The 22087-nt window shown below is 40.6% G+C and overlaps 2 protein-coding genes across 11 annotated transcripts in view; one reads left to right on the plus strand and one right to left on the minus strand.

Moving 5' to 3' along the window:
* Positions 1 to 1516: 1516 nt before the first annotated feature.
* EMC3 (ER membrane protein complex subunit 3) lies at positions 1517 to 21211 on the minus strand (the record flags this gene model as incomplete). Of its 2 annotated transcripts, XM_080671602.1 has the most annotated exons (9): positions 1517 to 2518; positions 2625 to 2715; positions 6673 to 6755; positions 7554 to 7633; positions 9133 to 9214; positions 9904 to 10008; positions 15617 to 15710; positions 16049 to 16106; positions 21057 to 21211. In XM_080671602.1, the coding sequence occupies 9 exons, from the start codon at positions 21209 to 21211 to the stop codon at positions 2487 to 2489; spliced, it is 780 nt and encodes a 259-aa protein (XP_080527728.1). In that variant the 3' UTR covers positions 1517 to 2486. The 2 variants fall into 2 exon arrangements, with proteins under 2 accessions (XP_080527728.1, XP_080527727.1); XM_080671601.1 differs by having other exon boundaries at positions 2451 to 2715.
* FANCD2 (FA complementation group D2) overlaps positions 20904 to 22087 on the plus strand; it is a 74012-nt gene continuing 72828 nt past the window's right edge. For 4 of the 9 annotated variants that reach the window (XR_013960771.1, XM_080671592.1, XM_080671594.1 and 1 more), the window contains exon 1: positions 21445 to 21643. The gene's annotated coding sequence lies outside the window, so the exon portion shown is untranslated. Of the gene's footprint in view, positions 21644 to 22087 lie in introns of all 9 variants that reach the window. The other 5 variants (XM_080671591.1, XM_080671595.1, XM_080671590.1 and 2 more) reach the window with 3 other exon arrangements.

Genomic DNA, 22087 nt, shown 5'->3' on the forward strand with positions numbered 1-22087 from the left:
ACCGCTCTCTAGATGGCCCTGCTCAAGACATTGTGTGTTTTTTTTAAAGCAGCTCTACCTGAAGCTAACAGACCATTGGCCATTTTAGTTGAGCCAGTTCACATTACTTTTTTAAAAAACTGCTTATGCTAGGTTGAGTTTAGTTTCTGTCACTTGCAACTGCAAGGTTCCTCACGTAATAAGTAATCCGCCATGTCTTTCACATACACACGTCCAAAACACTCCTTATTGAACAGAGGAACCACACTGACTTGCCTCTAAGCGCAAATTTACCTACTGTCCTCATATCTGTCATTATTTTTCTGAATGTTGTTGTGCAGTCGACTGTCAATATTTAGCTTTTCATGCACGGTTCCTTCCATAGTGTGATTAGTAAGTTGACATTTCAGATTGTCCTAAATGGTTTCAGGTGATCAATCCAGATTGAAGGAAATGATAAAACATTCATTTAGTAGTTTGGCCCAAATTGAACTCCAAGAAACACACATGATAAGCATCATTCCCTGAAGTTGTATGCTGGTTCTGGGAAAAGCCTGCTAAAACAAACTTGGCTTTGCCTTTTGACTTGCTGGTACCAAGGACATGAGCATTCACCACCAACACGATGGATCAGAAGTCTCACATTTTACACACCCAACTTTGCTACAGGGAAAAAGACAAACTGCGTGTGTGGCAGGGCAGAGACAGACTGAAATGCTCTGATACCTTTTGGGAACCAGGGTGAGACATTCCTCAATCACCAGTCACTTATTACATCCCATCCCAACCTTGATCTTTCCATACATACCACACCACTCCCCACTTCCTGGGTATGCAATGAACTGTGGACACTTTAATATGTGGGCCTTTGCTGGTTCTGTTCCCTCTGCTTGGGATACTCGTCTACACTGAAGCTTGGTCCTTGAATATTTTGTTTAAAACAACTATTTTAAATGTCAGTATTTTATACCTTGGATCTGTGGGTCACAGTGAATAGGCTTTGGAGGGTCTATCAATACCCCTGGGGTTACCTGAGAAATCTGTGTCTGTGCCCATGTGTATTACTCTGGAGGAGAGGATCAGAGCTTCCATCAGATTCTCAAAGATGTTCTGTGACCCAAAGATTAAGAACCACCCATTTCTGCCTGGCTCGCATGGTTCAGTGGTTGAGCATCAGCCTATGAACCAGGTCATGGTTCAATTCCTGGTCAGGGCATATTCCTGGGTTGTGGGCTTGATCCCCAGTGAAGGGCAGGCAGGAGACAGCTGATCAATAATTCTCTCCCATCACTGATGTTTCTATCTCTCTCCTACCTCTCCCTTCCTCTCTGAAATCATAATATATATACTTTTTTTTTTTTTAATTTGACTTAAAAAACCAACAGCATCCATTTCTTATGTGTGTCTCTTATAAGTTCACTGAGGGCAAGGATCACACTTTTTACCTAGACTCCTCAGCACTTTTCCACAATAGACACTCCTACCTATTGTCAAAGGCTGTTAATGACCCACAGAGGCAACATTTTTACAGGCAAAGAAGAGAAAACAAGATGGTTTAATTTGTAGAGTTAAGAGTTGTTTGTTCTTGATTACAGCGTTCAACATGCAAATTACATTCACCTCTTGGTACAGAAATGGCACCCTGCCACTTCCCTGGGAGTTAATCCAGACAGAATTCTTCCTGGGCAACCCTTAACTATGTGTCTGCCAGCAATCGCCCTCTCTCACTTTTTACAGTGATACGTAAACTCTCTTATGCAGAATAACTTGGAAATGCTGTCTTTCATTCAACTGGGCAGCCAAATACAGTATAGCACCATTGATTTGTCAATGGATTTGATATATTCTGAACTCCAGATCAAGACCTCACATTATTTAACCTGTCTTTAATGATCCCAAAGGCACTTAAGAATCCGGCAGTGTCTCACAGTCACTGATTTTCACTGGACAGTATTATGAAATAGCAAAGGTTTCCTAAGTCTGTCCTGGCCCTGGGTATTCACCTTGAAAAAGATTTATCTGAATAAGGTTTTGACACATTTGCTTTTTATATCATTCTGTAGGCTCAAAATGAACACAGGGAGCTTCACTTTTTGCTCATCCATAGTTCTTAAATTTTCTGTAATGAAAATGTATTATTTGTGTAAAGAAAGTTATAAAAATACAAACAAAAAATTAAAGGTAAAATGCTGGGTGTCTTGATCCCAAGAAAACAGGAGTCTACTGTGGTTAGAAGTCAGGCTGACTACACATAATAATTAGGTATAATTGAAAACTCCTTTTCCAAAGACTGTATTTTTGCTAAGTTTTATATATTATCACTAGTTTGAGTTTTCCCCCTTTCTCTGACTTTCATTACTAGAGTCACCGGATGGAAAATTTAAAACATTTTTAAAATAGCTGTTTCTGGGTAAGTCACCCAGCACACCCTCCTTGTATTCCTCTAGTTTCAAACATAAAGGGGAACCGGCTCAGACAAGAATGATCCTTGCTGCACATCCGCCAGCTCATGCATCCTCCTTTTTATTCCGAGAGGCTCCTGCTCAAACGAAAGTTACAAGGTTAAGCGCTACTCCGAGTTCCTGACAGCTAATTCCTGCTTGGTCTTCAAAAAATAGAGGTCTGTAATTCCTTTTTGAACATGCCTTCGAAGTGGAGGTCTTTGGCCATGAGTTCCTCTTCGACATCATCTAGGGCCCACTGGTGATCTGTCAGCTCCAAGGCTTCCCACTCTGTCTGCAAAGAAAGAGAACACCAGGGCAGGGAGAGAGGGGCAGAAGGACTGTTACTAAGAGCAGTGCTGACCTTTGTGAGCACCTACTCTGGGCCAGGGGCTGGGTGAGGCTGTTTCCATGTATAAGCTCTCAGGTGCTGCCATCCACCCCAATCCCCAATTTACAGACAAGCAGACAAAAACTAAGAAAGGTAAAATATTTGTTTAAGGTCACTGGAGCTAGTAACTAATTACATTTCTCAAATAGTCTATTAATGCTGAATACTTTGTCTTTAATTAGCGGGCTTTAAAAATATGCTTTATGAAATTTAACATGCAATACAAATGTTAGTTCATGGGTGTGTTCTTTTAAACAACTGTAATTCACATGGCATAAAATTCACCCATTTAATATATGCAATTTAGTGGTTTTTAATATATTCACAAAGACGTGCAACCACCACCACTACCTAATTCCAGAATACTTTCATCCGGTTTCAGAAAAAGAAACTTCCTATCAAATAGCAGACACTCCTCTTTATCCCTTTCCCCCCACCCCTGCAAATACTCTACTTTCTGTATCTTTGGATTAATCTAGTCTGCACATCATGCATGCCCTTTTGTTATTGGTTTCTTTCACTTAGCATGCTTTCAAGGTTCCTCCCTGTTTGTACCATGATTTAGTACTCATCCCTTTTGATGGCTGAATAATATTCCATTGTATACATTCCATTGTCTAGACATTCTGCATATATACCAAAATGCTCCATTTTGTTTTTCTGTTCATCAGATGATGGACATTTGGATTGTTTATACTTTTTGACTATTATAACATAGTACTTTGAATATTCTTGTATAAGTTTTTGTGTGGACATAGGTTTTCAATTTTCTTGGGTATTTACCTAAGCATGGAATTGCTAGGTCATGTGGTAACTATTTTTAACTTTTTGAAGAAAGGCTAAAAACTGCTTTCCAAAGTGGCTTCATCATTACCACCATACATGAGAGTTCCAAGTTCTCCACATCTTGTCAACACTTCAGCAACACTTTATTGTCCATCTTCTTTTATTACTGAGTGGGTGTGAAGTGGTATCTCATTGTGGTTTTGATTTAATTTTCCTGGTGGCTAATGATGTTGAGCATCTTTTCATGAGCTTTTTGGACTGTCGTTTTATTGTTGAGTTCTAAGAGTTTTTTATTTTGAATACTAGACCCTTATCAGATACATTATTTGCAAACATTTTTTCTAATTCTATAGGGTGTCTTTCCCTTTATTATATATTTTTCCTTTTTATTGAATTTATCGGGTGACACTGGTTAAAAAAAAAGTCTACAGGTTTCAGGTATACAATTCTACAACACATCATCTGTACACTATATTGTGTGTTCACCACCCCTAGTCAAGTCTCCTCCCATCACCATTTATTCCTCCTTTACCCTCCACCACCACCCTCCCAATCACCACACATCTTTCACTATCTTGATGATATCCATTGAAGTACAAAAATTTTCATTTTGACAATTATCGACATTTTTCCTTTTGCTGCTTATATTTTTAATGTGACATGTAAGAAATCAGTGCCTAATCTAAGATCACATACATTTATACCTATGTGTTCTTCTAACAGTTTTATAGTTTAGTTCTTATATTTAGGTCTTTGGCCCATTTAAAAATGTTTATTGTGGTAAAATATATATAACAAAAATTTCCACTTTTAACCAGTGGCATTAATTACATTTCTAAATTGTTATTTATCTAACAATTTCTAAAATTGTTATTTATCTATTTATTTTTAAATTAATAAGACATATTTTAGTTTTTTTATTTATTGATTTGAGAGAGAGAGGAAGAGAAGGTGAGAGAGACAGAGAGAAATATAGATTTGTTGTTCCACTTATTTCTGCATTCATTGGTTGACTCTTGTACATGCCCTGACCAGGAATCAAATCTGCAGCTTTGGCATATCAGGATGATCCTCTAACCAACTGAGCTACCCAGCCAGGGCCCTATTTCTAAAATTTTTAGTCCCCTGAAACCCAAATTCTGTATCCAATTAAGTGTAAGACTACTTTTTTTCCCACTGAATTATCTTGGCATCTGTCAAAAGTGAATTGATATGGACTTATTTCTGAATTCTCAATTCTGTTCCATTGATCTATATTCTATCATAATGCTAGTCCCACACTGTTTTAATTACTGTAGCTCTGAAGTAGGTTTTAAAACCAGAAAGTCTGAGGCCTCCAACTTTGTTCTTATTCAGCATTGCTTGGGTTATTCTAGGTCCCTTGCATTTCCATATGAACTTCAGGATCAGCTGTCAATTTCTGCAAGAAAGGTAGGTGGAATTCTGATAGGGATTACATTGAATCTGTAGATCAATTTTGGGAGTATTGCCATCTTGACAATATTAAGTCTTCTAATCCATGAACATGGATGCCTTTCCATTTATTCAGGTATTTTTAATTTTGTCAGCATGTTTTGTAATTTTCATTGTACAAGTCTTGTATTTCTTTCTTTTTGTCTTCTTTTCTTTTCCTGCTACACTTTATTAGGAAGATGACACAGAATCTGTGTACAGGATACATCAGTGTCGTGGGTGAGGCGTTCTCTGGGATATCTCCACAGAGGCCCTGGCTGGGAGAAGTTGCTCTTTTCTACTTGGTGCCTGGAGAAGGGCCTAGTGCAGGATAGGAACTGGCCAAGCAAGACTGCTTCCAGCCCACTATTCAATTTCTTCTTGCTTGTCTTTGATGGCCACCTGGAATCGCTCTTCCAGCAGAGAGAGCTTGCTAATGAGGTCTTGATGGCACTGGTGAAGGCCTCCTTGGGGCTGTAGTCTGGTGTGGTCTGCACACGGATAACGATCTTGTGTTCCAAGGGGTGAGGGACTTTGTAGCCAGCAAACAGCACCTGTGGATCTTTCAACAGCTGTGATTTAATGTTTCCTAGTGTATGGTCTTCTTTGTTGATGGTGAACAAACAGGTACCAATACTTGGTGTCCTTGTTAATGATAATAACAACAGCCACCAGTTATTGAACAACTACTATACGCCAAATACTTGGTGTCCTTGTTAATGATAATCATCTCACCTTCAAACAACAAGAATGAATCAAGGCAAGAGGAACATTCATCCTAGTGCCACAGCCACCTCCAAAGACTCTAAGTCTTATGTTTATTTTGTTAAATTTATTCCGTAGATTTTTACAGTGATATTATTGTAAATGGAACTGTTTTCTTAATCTCAGCGTCAGATTCTTTATCATTAGTGTGTAGAAATACAATTGATTTTTTTATATATTGGCCTTATATCCTAAGACCTTGCTGAACTTATTTATTAGCTCTAACAAACAAAGATAGCTTTACTTCTTCCTTTCTAATCTGACTGCCTTTTTATTTCTTTTTCTTGACTAACTTTCCTGGCTAGAACCTGCAGTACAATGTTGAATAGTGGCAAGAGTGGACATTCTTGTCTTGTTCCTGATCTTAGAGGAAAAGCTTTCAATATGAGTATGGGTATTTCACAGATACCTTTCACCAAGATGATGAGCATGTTCCCTTCTATTCCTAGTTCTTATGATGAAAAATTAGTGAAATTCTGCTATACAAAAATTATACTAGATTTTATAAATTATAAAATCATTTCCTGAAAAGGCTCTATGTACTGAATTTTTTAAATGAAATTTTCATCTGATGTCTACAGGGTCCAAAAGTTAAAAAATATTCCAAACGTTTACCTGGTGTCTCTGATTGGACTGTTTTTACAACTTCGTTTAGTGTAGATTGAATTTGGTGAGCATTTAAAAACTAGAAAAAATACCAAGAATCTCTAAGGAGAAAGAGACATGTAAACTAAAATACATTTTTGCTAAATTTAAATAATGGAATAATGGACACTACACTCACTTTAGAGAACCCATCTTTAAAGTAACTCTGAATGCCTTTTGGAGCTTCAGTGAAGCTAGAAAAAGTGAGTGTACCTTGAAAGCTTTGTTGGTGTCTGCGGGCATGGCCATGGCTGCTCCAGTCATCTGCTCCTGCATCATCCGTGATTGGTCAGCGGCTGCAGAGTAAGATGCACCTATATGAGCCCCAGGGCTCAGCAGCACCCAGTGTGCTCGGGAGGAAAGGTCCTTACACAAAACTTGCAGATGCTCGGTACTGGGTTAGAGAGCCATATGACACTTTCTCTGACTGGCCCTACCTTACACTGGCTATATGACTCCAGAAAAGTCACTTTACCTCTCTTGAAGAATGGGGATGATAATAGGAGAAGAAAGGTAACGAAAGAAAGCGCTAAACTTTACTTCAAATTTAAACAATAACAACAGCCACCAGTTATTGAACAACTACTATACGCCAAATACTTCACTAGGTACTTTACAGATTCTACCTCATCTACTCCTAACAACAAACCCTGAAGGTAATTATTAAGGTCCCTATTTTACATCAGAGGATTAGAGAGGTTAAGTAACTTGCCTGAGTTCCCAGCCATTAAGTGAGACAGTCAGGACAAGTATTGGCAAGAAATCTCGTAAATGCACTAACTAATCAAACCAGGCCTTCTTTCAGCTTCCATTTTGAAGGCTTGCATTGCTGGTGTGGATCCCTCATTTGAGGGTATCAGACTGTGAGGAACTACATCTTGTCCCTATTATTGCCAGGGAGATCTCAGATCTTTAGTTTGACCCTGGAATTTTTAAGACTTTTTAGAATACCTCAGAAACTTAGTAAATTTAAAGAATGAAGGATTGTATTTGACTATGCTAACAAATAGCATAGCCTACATGATTTTTTTGCCTTTGGTGTGGATGATTCATCTATCAGAGTATTTGCTTATTAAACCTGATGTGCTCCTTACCATTATCTTGGCCCAAAATCAGAGAGTAAATGCTCCGAAGCCCAAAGACATTGAGGAAATACCAGGATGCAGAACTCACCCTAAAGCAAAAGTGAAGCAACGTAGGTAGTTAGGTCAGAATTAATGTAATTCACACTTTGCTAACACCCAAAGTTGTCCAGAGTATGTAAGAAATCACCGGGGGTAAGCTATATTCCTTCAAAGCAAAACCAAAGAAGAAATACAAGTTGTGAAGGCAATCTTACAAATAGTTATCGCTTATTGCAGGTAAAGTGCCACTTAGAGCTATGTAATAAATTCTGCCTTCAGTAGCAGGAACTGAACTCACAACTGGTGTGCCTCCTTTTAATCAGGGACTGTAAGCTTTGCTTAATTTTCCTTTCTACATAATGGGTTTTCAAACCATTCATTATTTTTAATTATAAAAACAACACACTTGCTATAAATAATGAATGCAAACAATGCAGAAGTACATACAATAAGAAGTTCTGACTCCCAAGTTGTAGATCTACATCTAACAGTAAGCTAGTTGTATACCCACGTTCCAGTCTCCTTTGTCCACACAAGCATGTCAGTCACAGATGCTGAGAAAAGATTTAAAAAGTTTTTCTTGCACATAAAGTTTTTGCTTGGCCCAAATGAGTCTGGAAGGTTGAGATTTAGTAGAGTCACGCTACTTAAAATAACTATAGCTTTTCTCCTCTAGTGGAATTGTGCACAGCCAAGACTCTCTAGCACTCAATTTGGCCTGCCCCTCCCATACAACCACTGGTCTGCTCACTTCAGGGAAGTTATCACTGTAAGTTATGCATTCTTCACCTCTTGTCTGGCTTCCTTTTTTTGTCGTTAATCCTCACCTGAGAGTATCTTTCCATTGATTTTTAAGGAGAGTGGAAGAGAGAGGGAAAGATAGAGAGAAACATCTATGTGAGAGAAACACATCGATTGGTTGCCTCTTGCACACGCCCCGACCAGGGCCCAGGCAGGGAGAAGCCTGCAACTCAATCAAACCCGGGACTCTTTGGTCTGCAGGCCAATGCTCTATCTACTGAGCCAAACCGGCTAGGGCTGGCTTCCTTTTTAATGCCAGTCTCTGGGAAGCCACAGACAAAACAGTCTGGAGAGACTATATGAAGAAGCACTACTGGGTTCTACATGTGGTACCAGTGTTCTAAGAATTTTTCAAATTTTGGGTTTTATTACTCTGCTATAAAAAACAGTGGTAAATAAGACATGAGTGCTGGATTTGGACAGTGTGGTCAAATCTCAATTTCTCCACTTATTTCATAGGGTTGCTATGAGGATAAAAATAAGATATTATATAGAAAGCACCTAGTACAGTGCCTGGTACCAATGAAAAGGTTTAATGTTATTATCAGTAGTAATCTATTTTGGAAAAAATAATACAAACATCCACTCCCCTATGCTCCAGGGCATTGCTAAAAGGTTTGTCTAGCTTTATCTTTTAAAACTTTTTGGGAGTACACACATATACCCTTGCACTTCAAAGACCCAAGCACCTAGAGAAAAGAGGCTAAAACATTCTCTCCTTTTGTAAGACTCAAAAGAAAGTTCTTACCAGGATGCATCTAATGTGAGTAGTTCGATTCCTTGCTGTAGCATCGGCTTAAAACGGAGGGTCAGTGGAAACGGGACCTTGGCTGCAAAGAAAGAAAAGTTCATAATCAGTCCTAGCTTCTTTATTTTTAGAATAGTAAAACTGTGAATGCATATATTCTTTCCCTGAAGAGGTGGGAACTCCGGACCATACAGAGTTGGGCAAACTTGTCACTCTCTGAAGAAATACATCAAATGTCACTCTTCCTTGAATACTAGCTTCTCTATTGCTTAAGAAGCAGGGACTCAAACTGAGCTGTGACCTAAAATCTCAAAAGAAACGTGCACTAATCTGTTAAACCTAAAGTGGAATATATATACACAGAAAACTACATTACTAAGAAACCAAATTAATTCAAATCAAATCAAAACAACTTATAAACAAGTAGACAAACGACTCACCCCAACACCTAGAAAATGAAGTCAAAATATAAATAGGCTTCCCTTTATCCTACTCAACTAGAACACTAAATTAGTTTCAGATACAAACTAGCAAGCCACTCGTTTGAATCCCTATTAGTAAAAAAGCATCAACATTATGAACTTACAATCAGTTTGTAATAAGAGCCATAAAATCATAGCATATTAACTTTTTTGCTGTTCAAAGGATGTTGTTACCAGTTTCCACTAAAGAACATAGGACTCATGATGTTAGCACTTTGATTTCTCTGAACAGGGAAAAGGGAAAGGAGCACAGATGAAATAAACCCAAGTCTTGTCAGTGGTGACTTACTTGTGACAAAGCCTGAGAATGTCATGTTGATCCATCCGCCAATAAGAATCATAGGAAGAACATTTGTTACATTGCCTTTCATCATGTCCGTTAGCATAGTGGGATCTAAGACAAAAACACAGGAGACCACTACATCTTACCACTGCTGGCAGGGGCTTCCTCCTGATTTTCTGTAAATTTTATTTTATTTTATTTTATTTTTTTAAAAAGGAGGAAATTCAGTTTATGTTCATATATATATATTTTTAATATATTTTATTGATATTTTACAGAGAGGAAGGGATAGGGATAGAGAGCTAGAAACATCGATGAGAGAGAAACATCGATCAGTTGCCTCCTGCACACCTCCCACTGGGGATGTGCCCGCAACCAAGGTACATGCCCTTGACCGGAATCGAACCCGGGACCTTTCAGTCCGCAGGCCGACGCTCTATCCACTGAGCCAAACCGGCTAGGGCTGTAAATTTTATTTGGTAATTAAATACAAGTTCATTGTAAAAAACTCAAATGACATACAAAAAGGATGTAGATGGTTCCCCTGAGCCCACTCTCTAACATTTTTAACTGTTGCATATCCTTCCATTGTTTTATTTACACACACACACAGAGGAGTTTCTCTCATATATATATATACAATAGAGGGATACTATGCTTACTATTCTTTTTGTTTTGTTTTTTAGTTTCACCCGAGGATATGTTTATTGATTTTAGAGAGAGAGAGAGGGAGAAAGAGAAACATCAATGTGAGAAACACTGATCGGTTCCCTTCCATAAGCACTCCAACCAGGGATCAAACCTGCAACCTAGGTATGTGCTCTGACCAGGAATCAAACCCACAACATTTTGGTGTACACAGTGACACTCCAGCCAACTGAGCCACCAGGCCAGGGCACTATTGTGCTTCTTAATTTAAAAAAAATTAGTATATTGTGAATGATATTTCCACATTGATATAATAACTCATTATTTTTAATGTCTGCATAGAAATCCACAATGTGGTCACAGTCATCACTACTGAGTGAACCTATAGATTATTTCCAATTTTTTTTTCCCAATAAAAATTGCCGTCAACAACTACCTTGTACATAAGTCTGCATATTTTTGTTGATACTGTCAGATTGTCCTTCAACAATAGTGAGAGAGCCTCACTTCCCATGACCTTGACAGTAGCAACTTTGGTCAAGCTTTCAATCTTTGCCAATTTAATGGGCTATAAAGGACATCTTGTTTTAATTTGCATTCCATAGATTTTAGTAAGTCAAGCATCTTTTTGTAAATTTATTGGTCTTTTGTTTATTGTAGGTTTTCTGAAAGATTTATAGTAACTTCTGTCTGGGTTTAAAATAGTTAGCTGGTAATCTCACCTAAAAAAAATGGATACTGCGAAACCAGGATGGCGGCATAGGTAAACACCTAAACTGCTGCCTCGCACAACAATTTCAAAACTACAACTAAAAGACAAAACGGAGGAGAAACCAAGATGGCGGCATAGGTAAGCACCTAAACTGCTGCCTCACACAACAATTTCAAAAAACTACAACTAAAAGACAGAACGGACACCATCCAGAACCACAGGAAAGCTGGCTGAATGGAAATTCTACAACTAGAAGGAAAGAGAAAAGCTCACATAGAATTGGAGGTACAGCAAAGGGTCTTTGTGCGCGCAGAGAAGAAGGGCGGCTGAGAGCCTGGCTGACTTTCTCTGGCGGGAGGGGGAAGGAAGCCCCCGACTACACTGAACCCCAGTTCCAACTGCACTGAACCCCACTTCTGGGCAAAACCCCGTGGACTCAGGCTCATACAGGGGGAGTCTGGACTGTCAGGTAGAGAAAAAGGCAACCGGAGACTCGGAGATCTGGGGGAGACTCGGGGGAGCCCTGGCGGGCAGGGGTCTGGAGGCGCGCGCGCCAGTGTGCACAAAGACTGCAGAGGTTGCCACAGGCTTTCCCTAGCAGAAGGGAGTCGGAAGCTCCTGACTGCACTGAACCCCAGTTCTGACTGCACTGAACCCAGTTCTAGGCGAGCCCCTGGGGACCCATGCTCTTGTGGGGGGAATCTGGACTCTCGGGTGGAGACTCGGGAGCCGGGGAAGGCAGAGGTCTGAAAGCGCGTGCGCAAGGGCAAGGCTGACGGGAAGCCAAGACTGTCTGCTCCGCCCTGAGACTCCACCCAATCCAAGCTGAGCACAGAGGCTTTTGCAATCTGGCAAGGCTAATCCTATAAGGCTGTCTCCAGCACGGAACTTCTCCCAGCTTAGACACAGCTGATCCTCACAGCCAACTGGCCTGGAGGTCAATTCCTCCCAGTGATACCAACAACAATCAAGACTTAACTACAACAAGGCTGTACACACAGTCCACAAAGGGGTGCACCAAGAGTATCCACCTCAGGTTAACTGGGGAGGCCGACCCACTAGGCCATATAGGAAACCTAGCACACAAATCTACCCTGCCAACTCAGGGAAGCAGTGAAAATGCGGCGACAAAGAAACAGATCACAAATGAAAGAAATGGAGGAAAACAAATGACTGCATATAGAATTCAAAATCACGGTTATAAGGCTTTTCAAGAATATCCTAGAAAATATCTAGGATATGTAGTGGAAATTCTACAACTAGAAGGAAAGAGAAAAGCACACTGAGACTCAGAGGAGCTGCAGGAGGCAGAGGTACTGAGATGCACACAGTGAGGACTGGTAACTGAGTGCGCGGCTGGCTTTCTCAAGCGGGAGGGAGACAAAAGCTCCTGACTGTGCTGAACTCCAGTTCCGGGCAAGACTCTGGGGACCCAGACTCATACGGGCTGAAACTGAACTGTCAGGAAAGAGAAAAGCACACCGAGACTCAGAGGAACTGTGGAAGGCAGAGGTACCGAGGCACGCGCGTGTGTGGAGAGGGCGGGCAACTGAGTATGCAGCTGGCTTTCTCAAGCGGGAGGGAGACAAAAGCTCCTGACAGCTCTGAACTCCAGTTCCGGGCGCGACTCTGGGGACCCAGACTCATCTGGGGAGAAACTGGACTGTCTGGCAGCGGGTGAAACTCGAGGGCGGCTTTCTCTCAGAGGTGCTTGCAGCGATTACCACGGGACACTGACACAGGGGCCTCTGAGGGCAGGGCTGAGGGTCAGCCATTACTGTTTGCTCTGCCATGAGACTCCGCCCCATCCAAGCTGAGCACAGAGGCTTTTGCAAGTCTTGTCTCATAAGGGTGTGTCCAGCACAGAAGTTCTCTCAGCGTAGACACAGCTGATCCTCACAGCCAATTGGCCTGGAGGTCAATTCCTCCCAGTGATACCAACAACAATCAAGGCTTAACTACAATAAGATTGTGTACACAGCCCACAAAGGGGTGCACCAAGAGTGTCCACCTAGGGTAACTGGGGAGGCTGAGCCACTGGGTCCTATAGGACACCTAGCACACAAAGCCACTCTATCAACTCAGGGAAGCAGCCAAAATGCAGAGACAAAGAAACAGATGTCAAATGAACGAAATGGAGGAAAGCAAACGACTGGATATAGAGTTCAAAACCATGGTTATAAGATTTTTCAAGAATTTTCTAGAAAAGGCCAATAAATTTAGCGAGACCCTCGAGGATATGAAAAAGGACCAACTAGAAATTAAGCATACACTGACTGAAATAAAAAATATTATACAGAGATCCAACAGAAGACTGGAGGATCGCAAGAATCAAGTCAAGGATTTGAAATACAAAGAAGCAAAAAACACTCAACTGGAAAAGCAAAAATAAAAAAGAATCCAAAAATATGAAGATAGTGTAAGGAGCCTCTGGGATAACTTTAAGTGTACCAACATCAGAATTATGGGGGTGCCAGAAGAAGAGAGAGAGCAAGATACTGAAAACCTATTTGAAGAAATAATGACAGAAAATTTCCCCCACCTGGTGAAAGAAATAGACTTACAGTCCAGGAAGCGCAGAGAACCCCAAACAAAAGGAATCCAAAGAGAACCACACCAAGACACATCGTAATTAAAATGCCAAGAGCAAAAGACAAAGAGAGAACATTAAAAGCAGCAAGAGAAAAACAGTTAGTTACCTACAAGGGAGCACCCATACGACTGTCAGCTGATTTCTCAACAGAAACTATGCAGGCCAGACGGGAGTGGCAAGAAATATTCAAAGTGATGAATAGCAAGAACCTACAACCAAGATTACTCTACCCAGCAAAGCTATCATTCAGAATGGAAGGTCAGATAAAGAGCTTCATAGATAAGAAAAAGCTAAAGGAGTTCATCACCACCAAACCAGTATTATATGAAATGCTGAAAGGTATTCTTTAAGAAGAGGAAGAAGAAAAAGGTAAAGATAAAAATTATGAACAACAAATACATATCTATCAACAAGTGAATCTAAAAATCAAGTGAATAAAAAAAATCTGATAAACAGAATAAACTGGTTAATATAATAGAATCAGGGGCATAGAAAGGGAGTAGACTGACAATTCTTGGGGGGAAAGGGGTGTGGGGGATGTGGGAAGAGACTGGACAAAAATCGTACACCTATGGATGAGGACGGGGGGGGGGGGGCGTTCGGTGTAAGGGCAGAAGATGGGGTGGGAACCGGGTGGAGGGGAGCTAGGGGGGAAAAAAGAGGAACAATTGTACTAATCTGAACAATAAAGATTTATTAAATTAAAAAAAAGAAATGTATACTAAAATGAGAGGACAGTCAATATGGGATAATAAATTTTGTTTAACTTTAAAGATGCTGTGTTTTTCACATGACAGGGATTAGTGAAAGTAAGAAATATGTTCGAGTAAAAATTGTAGGATGGCCAATAGCTGGTCTGGGCAAGTAGTGAGAGCTCTTCCTCATCCAAGCAGAAGCTGGGTGGCCATCTGTCAGCAACAGGAGCCAGGCACTGGGTGGGAGCCCTAGCTTTTCCAACTGTGCTCAATGGAGCCCTGGGTTCTGAGTAACAGCAAAGGGAAGAGACCCAGAGACAATGGCTCTAGTCTCTTCAATTCCTTAGCTGAGAGTTCTTTCTTTATTTATTTTTTAAAAAATTTATTTTAGAGAGAGAGAGAGGAAGGGAAAAAGAGAAAAATATCAATTTTTTTTTTGTTCCGCTTATGCATTCATTGGTTGACTCTTGTATGTGCCCTGACCGGGGATCGAATCCACAAACTCAGTGTTATCAGGATGATACTCTAACCAACTGAGCTACCCAGCTAGGGCCTGAGAGATCTCTCTCTCTCTCTTTTACTCTTTGTTTTTTTTGGTTAATCCTCACCCAAGGATATTTTTTTCCATTGCTTTTCAGAGAGAGTGGAAGGGAGGGAGGGAGAGGGAGAGAGAAAGAGAAAAACATCGATGTGACAGACACATATTGACTGGTTGCCTCTCCCACACACCTCAACCAGGAATGTGAAGCTAACTGCAACCCAGGTATGTACCCTTGACTGGGAATCGAATCTGAGACCCCTGGGTGCACGGGCTGATGCTCTAACCACTGAGAAACACCAGCCAGGGTCCGGGAGCTCTTTTTTAAACCCATTTATATTTTGGAGTTCCCAGAACATTTATTTGGAAAAGAGAACACTACTTCTGTAGATTGCTGTACTAGATGATATCCAGTCCCTTAGATTACTATCTTCAACAGTTTAACATTGAAATCAAATGACACATTTTAACCCCCTCTCCCCCCACTCATGTTAAAAATCTTCCTTCAAGATGAGAGAAAAGAATAAACATACCAGTCATAGGAGAAGGAGGCACCACCTTCCTTTTAGTTTTTTTGAAAAATCCATCCTCCGGGTTGTTGAAGTAATATTTTCGTGTCAGGAAAGACTAGTAGAAAAAAAGAGCTTTTTAAATCTTAAAACTGTGACATAGCAAATTGTCAAATTATTCCCTAGAGGTTTGGTCAGAAGGCCCTTGGAATATGCTGTTATACTAAGAGCTGACAGCCCACTTGGCAGCTGAGCTGACATTTTAGCTGAGTCACATTTAAAAACAATTTCCTAAGAAGGATGAGGTCACAATGACAACAAACACCATCAGGCCACAGCTTAATTTCTGACTTGCCAGCCTTCAGTTTTCCCCAAAGAGTCCCCTTATAAAACATTCCGATATCTATTGCCTTCAACAGTGAATCGTGGGACTTTAAATAAAAGATAAATGAGTACCTGTTTGGGAATGTATTTTCCATTTTCCCTGAGGACTCTGCTTCGAATTAGGACTTGACTGAAAAATACAACCAAGACAATGAGATTTTTATAAAAGCGAAACACTAGAAGAAAACAAGAGAATAAAGTAGAAGACCTATTTAAACACAAGAGAGGGCCTATTTGGCAACAGTCCGGTATGGAAACTTTTCAAACTACAAGTATCTTTAAAACCAATCTAACAACCCCCAAATCAGGTTTTCAAAAGAGCATTTTTCAGAAGTGACTGTGTTTCTGAACAAAGATTTCTGAAAAAGGCACATTTGGAACACTCACCTTTCTCTTAATTTATGAGCTAAGAAGGCACTTTCTCTGAGTGAGAAGAGTAGCAGTTGGATGCTTCTCAGATGATTTGGAGGTGGGAGGAGGGAGGAAGGGTGAGGATTGAAGGAACTTTTTAAGTCCCAAAGAGAAATGAGTACAGGACTTGACAGGGTTGCTATGGGACAGACAACAAATAGAAATTTCACCCAGTACTCAGACTGTTAGTAAGCTCTCAATAAACATTTATTAAAGTAACAAGTCAAATTATTTGGTGATAATTTAACATAATTGATCATTAAAGATAACAGTGCAATACAAGTGGGTGGTGCTAAGCTACAAATAGTAAACTGAATAGTGATCAAAATACTAATTTTTTCTTGGTTTTCAAAAGCTTTTTACAAAAATTTATTGATTTTAGAGAGAAGGGAGAGATAGAGAAACATTGATTTGTTGTTTCACTTATTTATGCATTTATTGGTTAATTCTTATATGTGCCCTGACCAAGGATTAAACCAGCAACCTTGGTGTATTGGAACAACACTCTAACCATCTGAGCTACCAGGCAAAGGCATTCAAAAGTTGTTTTAATTGAGGGGTTGAAGGGGGAGCCTACTTAGCTAAATGAAAATCTTTCTTGAAAAGTGGGGGAAAAAGATTGTAACAGAAATTAACACAAGAAAACTGTGCTTGGTTTTCTCTCTACTCCTCAGTATAAACTACCTGCTCTAAGCAGTAGGTCAATACCCTTAGGATCTCCTTGTCATATTCTAGCTTTCTCCATATGCTGGGAATTCTCTAGTGCCCCTCTCCTTCACCTTCTTCAAGCTCCACCTTTTCTATGGAACTCTTCCCAATGCCTGGTGCCCTCATGGAATTCTCTCTGGTCTTCCTCCTCCTGGCCTCGTTGTACCGTCTGGTTGACTGCTCCATGCACAGGCTTAGAGGTGACATGTAATATGTTCTGTTCCCTGGGAGCTAGTCTAAAGCTACTCAGAGTGTGGCCTATGTACCAATGCTGATCTGTGATAAGGGTTTAGAAACGTTTATAGTAATTTGACATTGTTACAAGATCCAAATATGTGATCAAAATATTTTATAAAAGCATCAGTCTGTGATAGATTGGAAATTAAAAAATTAAATCAAGATAAGCTTTAATTATCCTATATAAGTACCCACTTTCTTAAACTGAGATCCACAGATGTATTCTCTGAGATTTGCAAATTCTACAAGAAATTTTTAATTTTGCATTTTCATTTCCATTAATATCTAAAAATAAGTCCTAGTACTGGTTATAGAGATAAAGCTTTTCTTCACAGTGGTAATTTGCAACTGAAAGACATTTTCTTAAAATAAAAGTTTAGTTTGTTTTTTTTTCCCTTCCCCACCCCCAAAAGTTCAGTTTTTAAAGTTATTATTTCTCAAAGTCGAGTTCCATATTTTTAAAGATCGGGGTGTTTTTGTTTTGTTTTTCCTTTCAAAGAGTCGGTATATTCTTCAAGCTTGAGAACTACTTTTTACATACATTCTATCCTTAAATATGGTCTAATAGATTTTATTTATGTACATTTCAGGTTTGGTTTAATACATTTTAGGAAAAATTTAGTAAGTTTTGAGGCAGTAACAGTTAATAATTTATGAAACCCAACATCCCATTTTGTGATCATTCAGGTTACTGGAAACTTATACTGTATTTAGAGGAATGTTTTGCAACTAAAAGACATCTTTTGCCTTGGACTTCAGCCAGTTCAGAATCATGTGGTCAGCATTCGACTCAAGTTCAAATGATGACCTGGTGGGGTATAGTCACACCATTGTCAGAGATGGCATGACTTCACTTAAGTGAAGGAGCAATTATGACCAGAAATGTTGAGTTTTCTTTCAAGCAGTGGTTCTTCCTGTAGGCGGCACTGCCCTCTAGAGGGCCTAATGGAAACCTGTGGAATTTTTTAGAGTGTCAAAGTTAAGGGATGGAGAGAAAGCACACAACTAAGTATTCCTCAGTGCTGGGGACAGATGTGCAATACAAAGAACTGTCCCATGTCTCACACTACTTGTGATATCTCATCAAACTGGTTTTAATTATCTGAGCCTCAAACCTAATTCCATTTTTTGCAATGGTTGGGAGGGATGATTTTTATATATACTGAATTTCCAGATATGCAACCAGCATGTAAATATAGGAAAAACTGCACTTTGTTGTGTTCAGAACTTTATCAAGAGTAGTTTACCACTTAGGAAAATCACATCCAAACACTGCCTTCTGTTACATCTACCGGTAAGTAGCTAACACAATGTATCAGCCTACAATTGAATCTGCCCCAATTTATAGGGATTTTATAGCTAGGTGATTGCACCTGACTTCTCCAGTACACCTTCTTTAGGACTGTTATGCACAAGTACTTATGAAACAGAATTTAAATTATCTTCCTTTTATTTCTCACAATTGTTGCCTTTATGTAAAGCATGTCAAACTCATGGCTGGCGGGCCGCATGCCTCCTTTATTTAAACTAGGCATGTGGTCCACCAGCCACAAGTTTGACATGCTTGATGTAAAGCATTATGTTGCCTTTTTTTTTTTTTTTAATATTCTTGTATAGAGTGCATCAACTGTGAATTTCACTTTGGGTTATAAAAGGGAGTTTTGGGTCTGATGTCATTCAGTACTGTCACTCTGAAATCACATATTGAACCCGGAGCAAAAATTGTGGCAGAGAATCTATGACAGCAGGAATTGTAGTCAAGAGAATTTAACTTGGGAGTGAGACAGTCCTCGGTTCAAGTACAGGCACAATATTTTACTATTTGGTTATTTAGGGAAGGCTACTTAACTTTCCCAGGCTCCCTTTTGTTCAAATGTAAAAATGGTTCAGGATTATCTATCTCAGTGTTAATTTGAGGGTAAAATGAGAACTATTTATTGGTATCAATACATAAATAAATGCTGACTGAGCTCTCTCCACTTTACATCTTTGTGTGTGTGTGTGTGTTTAATCCTCCCCTGAGAATATTTTTCCCATTGATTTTTAGAGTGTGGAAGGAAGGGGGAGGAGGGAGGGAAGGAAGATGGGAGGGAAGAAGGGGTGGACAGGAAAAGAGAGAGAGGGAGGGAGAGAGAGAAACATCGATGTGAGAGAGACACATTGATTGACTGCCTGCAACTGAGGTACCCCGGCCAGGGCTACTTTACATCTTTCTATAGCCTCCCTTCCTGTGGTGAACTGACTTCTTAAGGTTATCTATAGGAGGTTGGTTCTGTCAGTTCTGAAACTGATGCCAAAGAAAAGTGAGTGGCTTCTGTGGCATAGTGGAAAGAGCTCCAGACTCGGGAACCAGAAGACTTGGTGTTAAGTCCTGAATGCCACTGTGTGTGACCATGGAACCTCTTAACCCTTAGTTTCTATAAAATGGCTCAGTGGTTAAGCATTGACCTATGAACCTGGAGGTTATGGTTCGATTCCCGTTCAGGGCGCATGCCCGGGTGTGGGCTTGATCCCCAGTGCGGGATATGCAGGAGGCAGCTGATTGATGATTCTCTTTCTTCATTGATGTTTCTATCTCTCTCTCCCTCTCTCTCTGAAATCAATAAAAAAAAATACGTTTAAAACAAATTTTTTTAAAAAATGGGATAGCATCTACCACAGAGTTGTTTTGAATTTTAAATAAGTTAATGAATATAAGTGCTTAGCATAGACTAAGTGCTTAATAAATGTTGGTTTATTTTTATTATTCTCAGCATAACTGGAAAGCACAACTGAAAATTATACTAGTCCTTTCCAAACTTCAGTATTCTCGTTCCATGGTTATTATTTTTATCTTATTTACCTAGCACTTATACTATTAAAAACTTAGTATTTCTTATGTATCAACTTTTCTACTTATATAAGTTTTAAAAGAAATCTTCAAATTACCAGCAAATGTAAAATCAGTATTACCTGCCCCAAATAGGAAGTAACTGTTAAAATAAATACAATAAAAACAAAACAAAATTATTAAATTTTAGCTACATACTGTTGCCTGTGGAAAGTCCTGAACCTGAAGCTTGCTCTTTGTTAAAAAGGGAGATTAATAAATCCTAAGGAAGTGTTAAAGACATAGTAACATTTACCTAAGATAAACTCTGAAAATAGTTGGAACGATTGACTGAAAATGTTTATTTTAATATGGAGGGCACACGTCTAGATACCACCTAAAATCATCTCAAATTACCTCTCTTCGCAAATATTGTAATGAAGCACACGAGGAAGAATTTGCCTTCACTCCAGTGGGGGAAATGATAATCACAATCCCTCACATCTCTATAGTAGTTTTATGTTTGCCAAGCTCTTGGATAGTTGGTACCTCAGCTAACCACCACTGTAGTTTGGTAAAACGAGTATAAACACACCTACCGTATCTACAGTTCATAGATAAGGCTGGCGACTAGCCTAACAATATTAATAGCAACATCATTTTGAACCCTTAATTCGTCCCAGCTAAAGGCTTTATAGACATCATCTAAAATTTAATCCCCACCCCTGCTCTATGAGGCATATCCTGTTATCATCCACATTTGACAGATGTCAAAAGTCAAACACAGAGCTAACAGCCCAGGTCACCCCGCCCGTGGGAGCGCGATGTTGAAATCGGGGTAAACTGACAGAACCCCCGCACTTCCTTGCTCAAGGTCACGGGGGAGTGAGATCGCCGGATCCGGAGGGCGCTGACCTGTCGGAGACTTGTTCCTGGGTGAGCTTTTTGTCGCTCTGCAGCAGGATGGACACGTAGTGGCGGATCATGCCCACGAAGAAGGTGATGATAACGATGGGCAGGACCACCCAGAGGCGGATGTTGGAGTCGAGCAGCAGCTCCGGCCCCGCCATCTTCACAAAGCGCCAGCTCCTGACCAGGTGTAGCTGGGTTTCTCTTCCCACGGGTGCCGGGCTCCCACTCGAGTTCGCCTCCGAGCCTTCTCACGCCCTCAGCCTGGTTGGCGCGGGACCCTACTGCAGGTTCAGGCCCGGCGTACTGACCCTCGCCGGGCCGCGCGGCCGCCTACTTCCGGCGCGGAAATTTGAAGTCACGACGCGACGCGCCTCGGTGACGTCAAGGTAGCGTCGCGCCGGGCGGGAAAGTCTTAAAGAAGGGGTGGCGACGGCCTGTCGGTGGGTGTTTGGAGCTGCGGTCGTCGTTCCTCGAGGCTTCGCTCCCCTGCGGCCTGGCCTGTAGGCCCCGGCCAAGCTCGGCCTTTCCCTCCGGGGTTCCGCGCCCTATCTCGGCTTCCTCACCCGCCCTATCGTGGGATAGACCCTCAGGTACCTCCCTGCGTCGTTAAAATGACAAAATGAGAAGGACTTTTATCCCCAACCCCTACTCCAATGGCCTATGCCCGGTAGCCGGCCCCATCTTCCCATCTTTTAGGCTTCTCTGTAAACCAGAAGGTGGAATACAGTTAAGGGCGGGCCCTGAAGTCAGCGGGTCCTGACTTGGCTTTAGTTTTTCCGCCTGCAAAATGGCTGATGACCCTAATGGAACCTGGAACCTGGGACCTGGGACCCTTCAGTCCGCAGGCCAAGGCTCTGTCCACTAAGCCAAAATGGCTAGGGCAGGAAAACATTTAAAAAATATATTTTTTATTGATTTCAAAGGGAAAGAGAGACCCAGAAGCATTAATGATGAGAGAGATTCATTAATCGGCTGCCTCCTGCACACCCCCTACTGGAGATGGAGCCTGCAACCTCAGCAAGTGCCCTGCTCAG

The sequence above is a fragment of the Plecotus auritus genome, assembly GCF_963455305.1.
Source record: "Plecotus auritus genome assembly, chromosome: 6".
NCBI lineage: Eukaryota > Metazoa > Chordata > Mammalia > Chiroptera > Vespertilionidae > Plecotus > Plecotus auritus.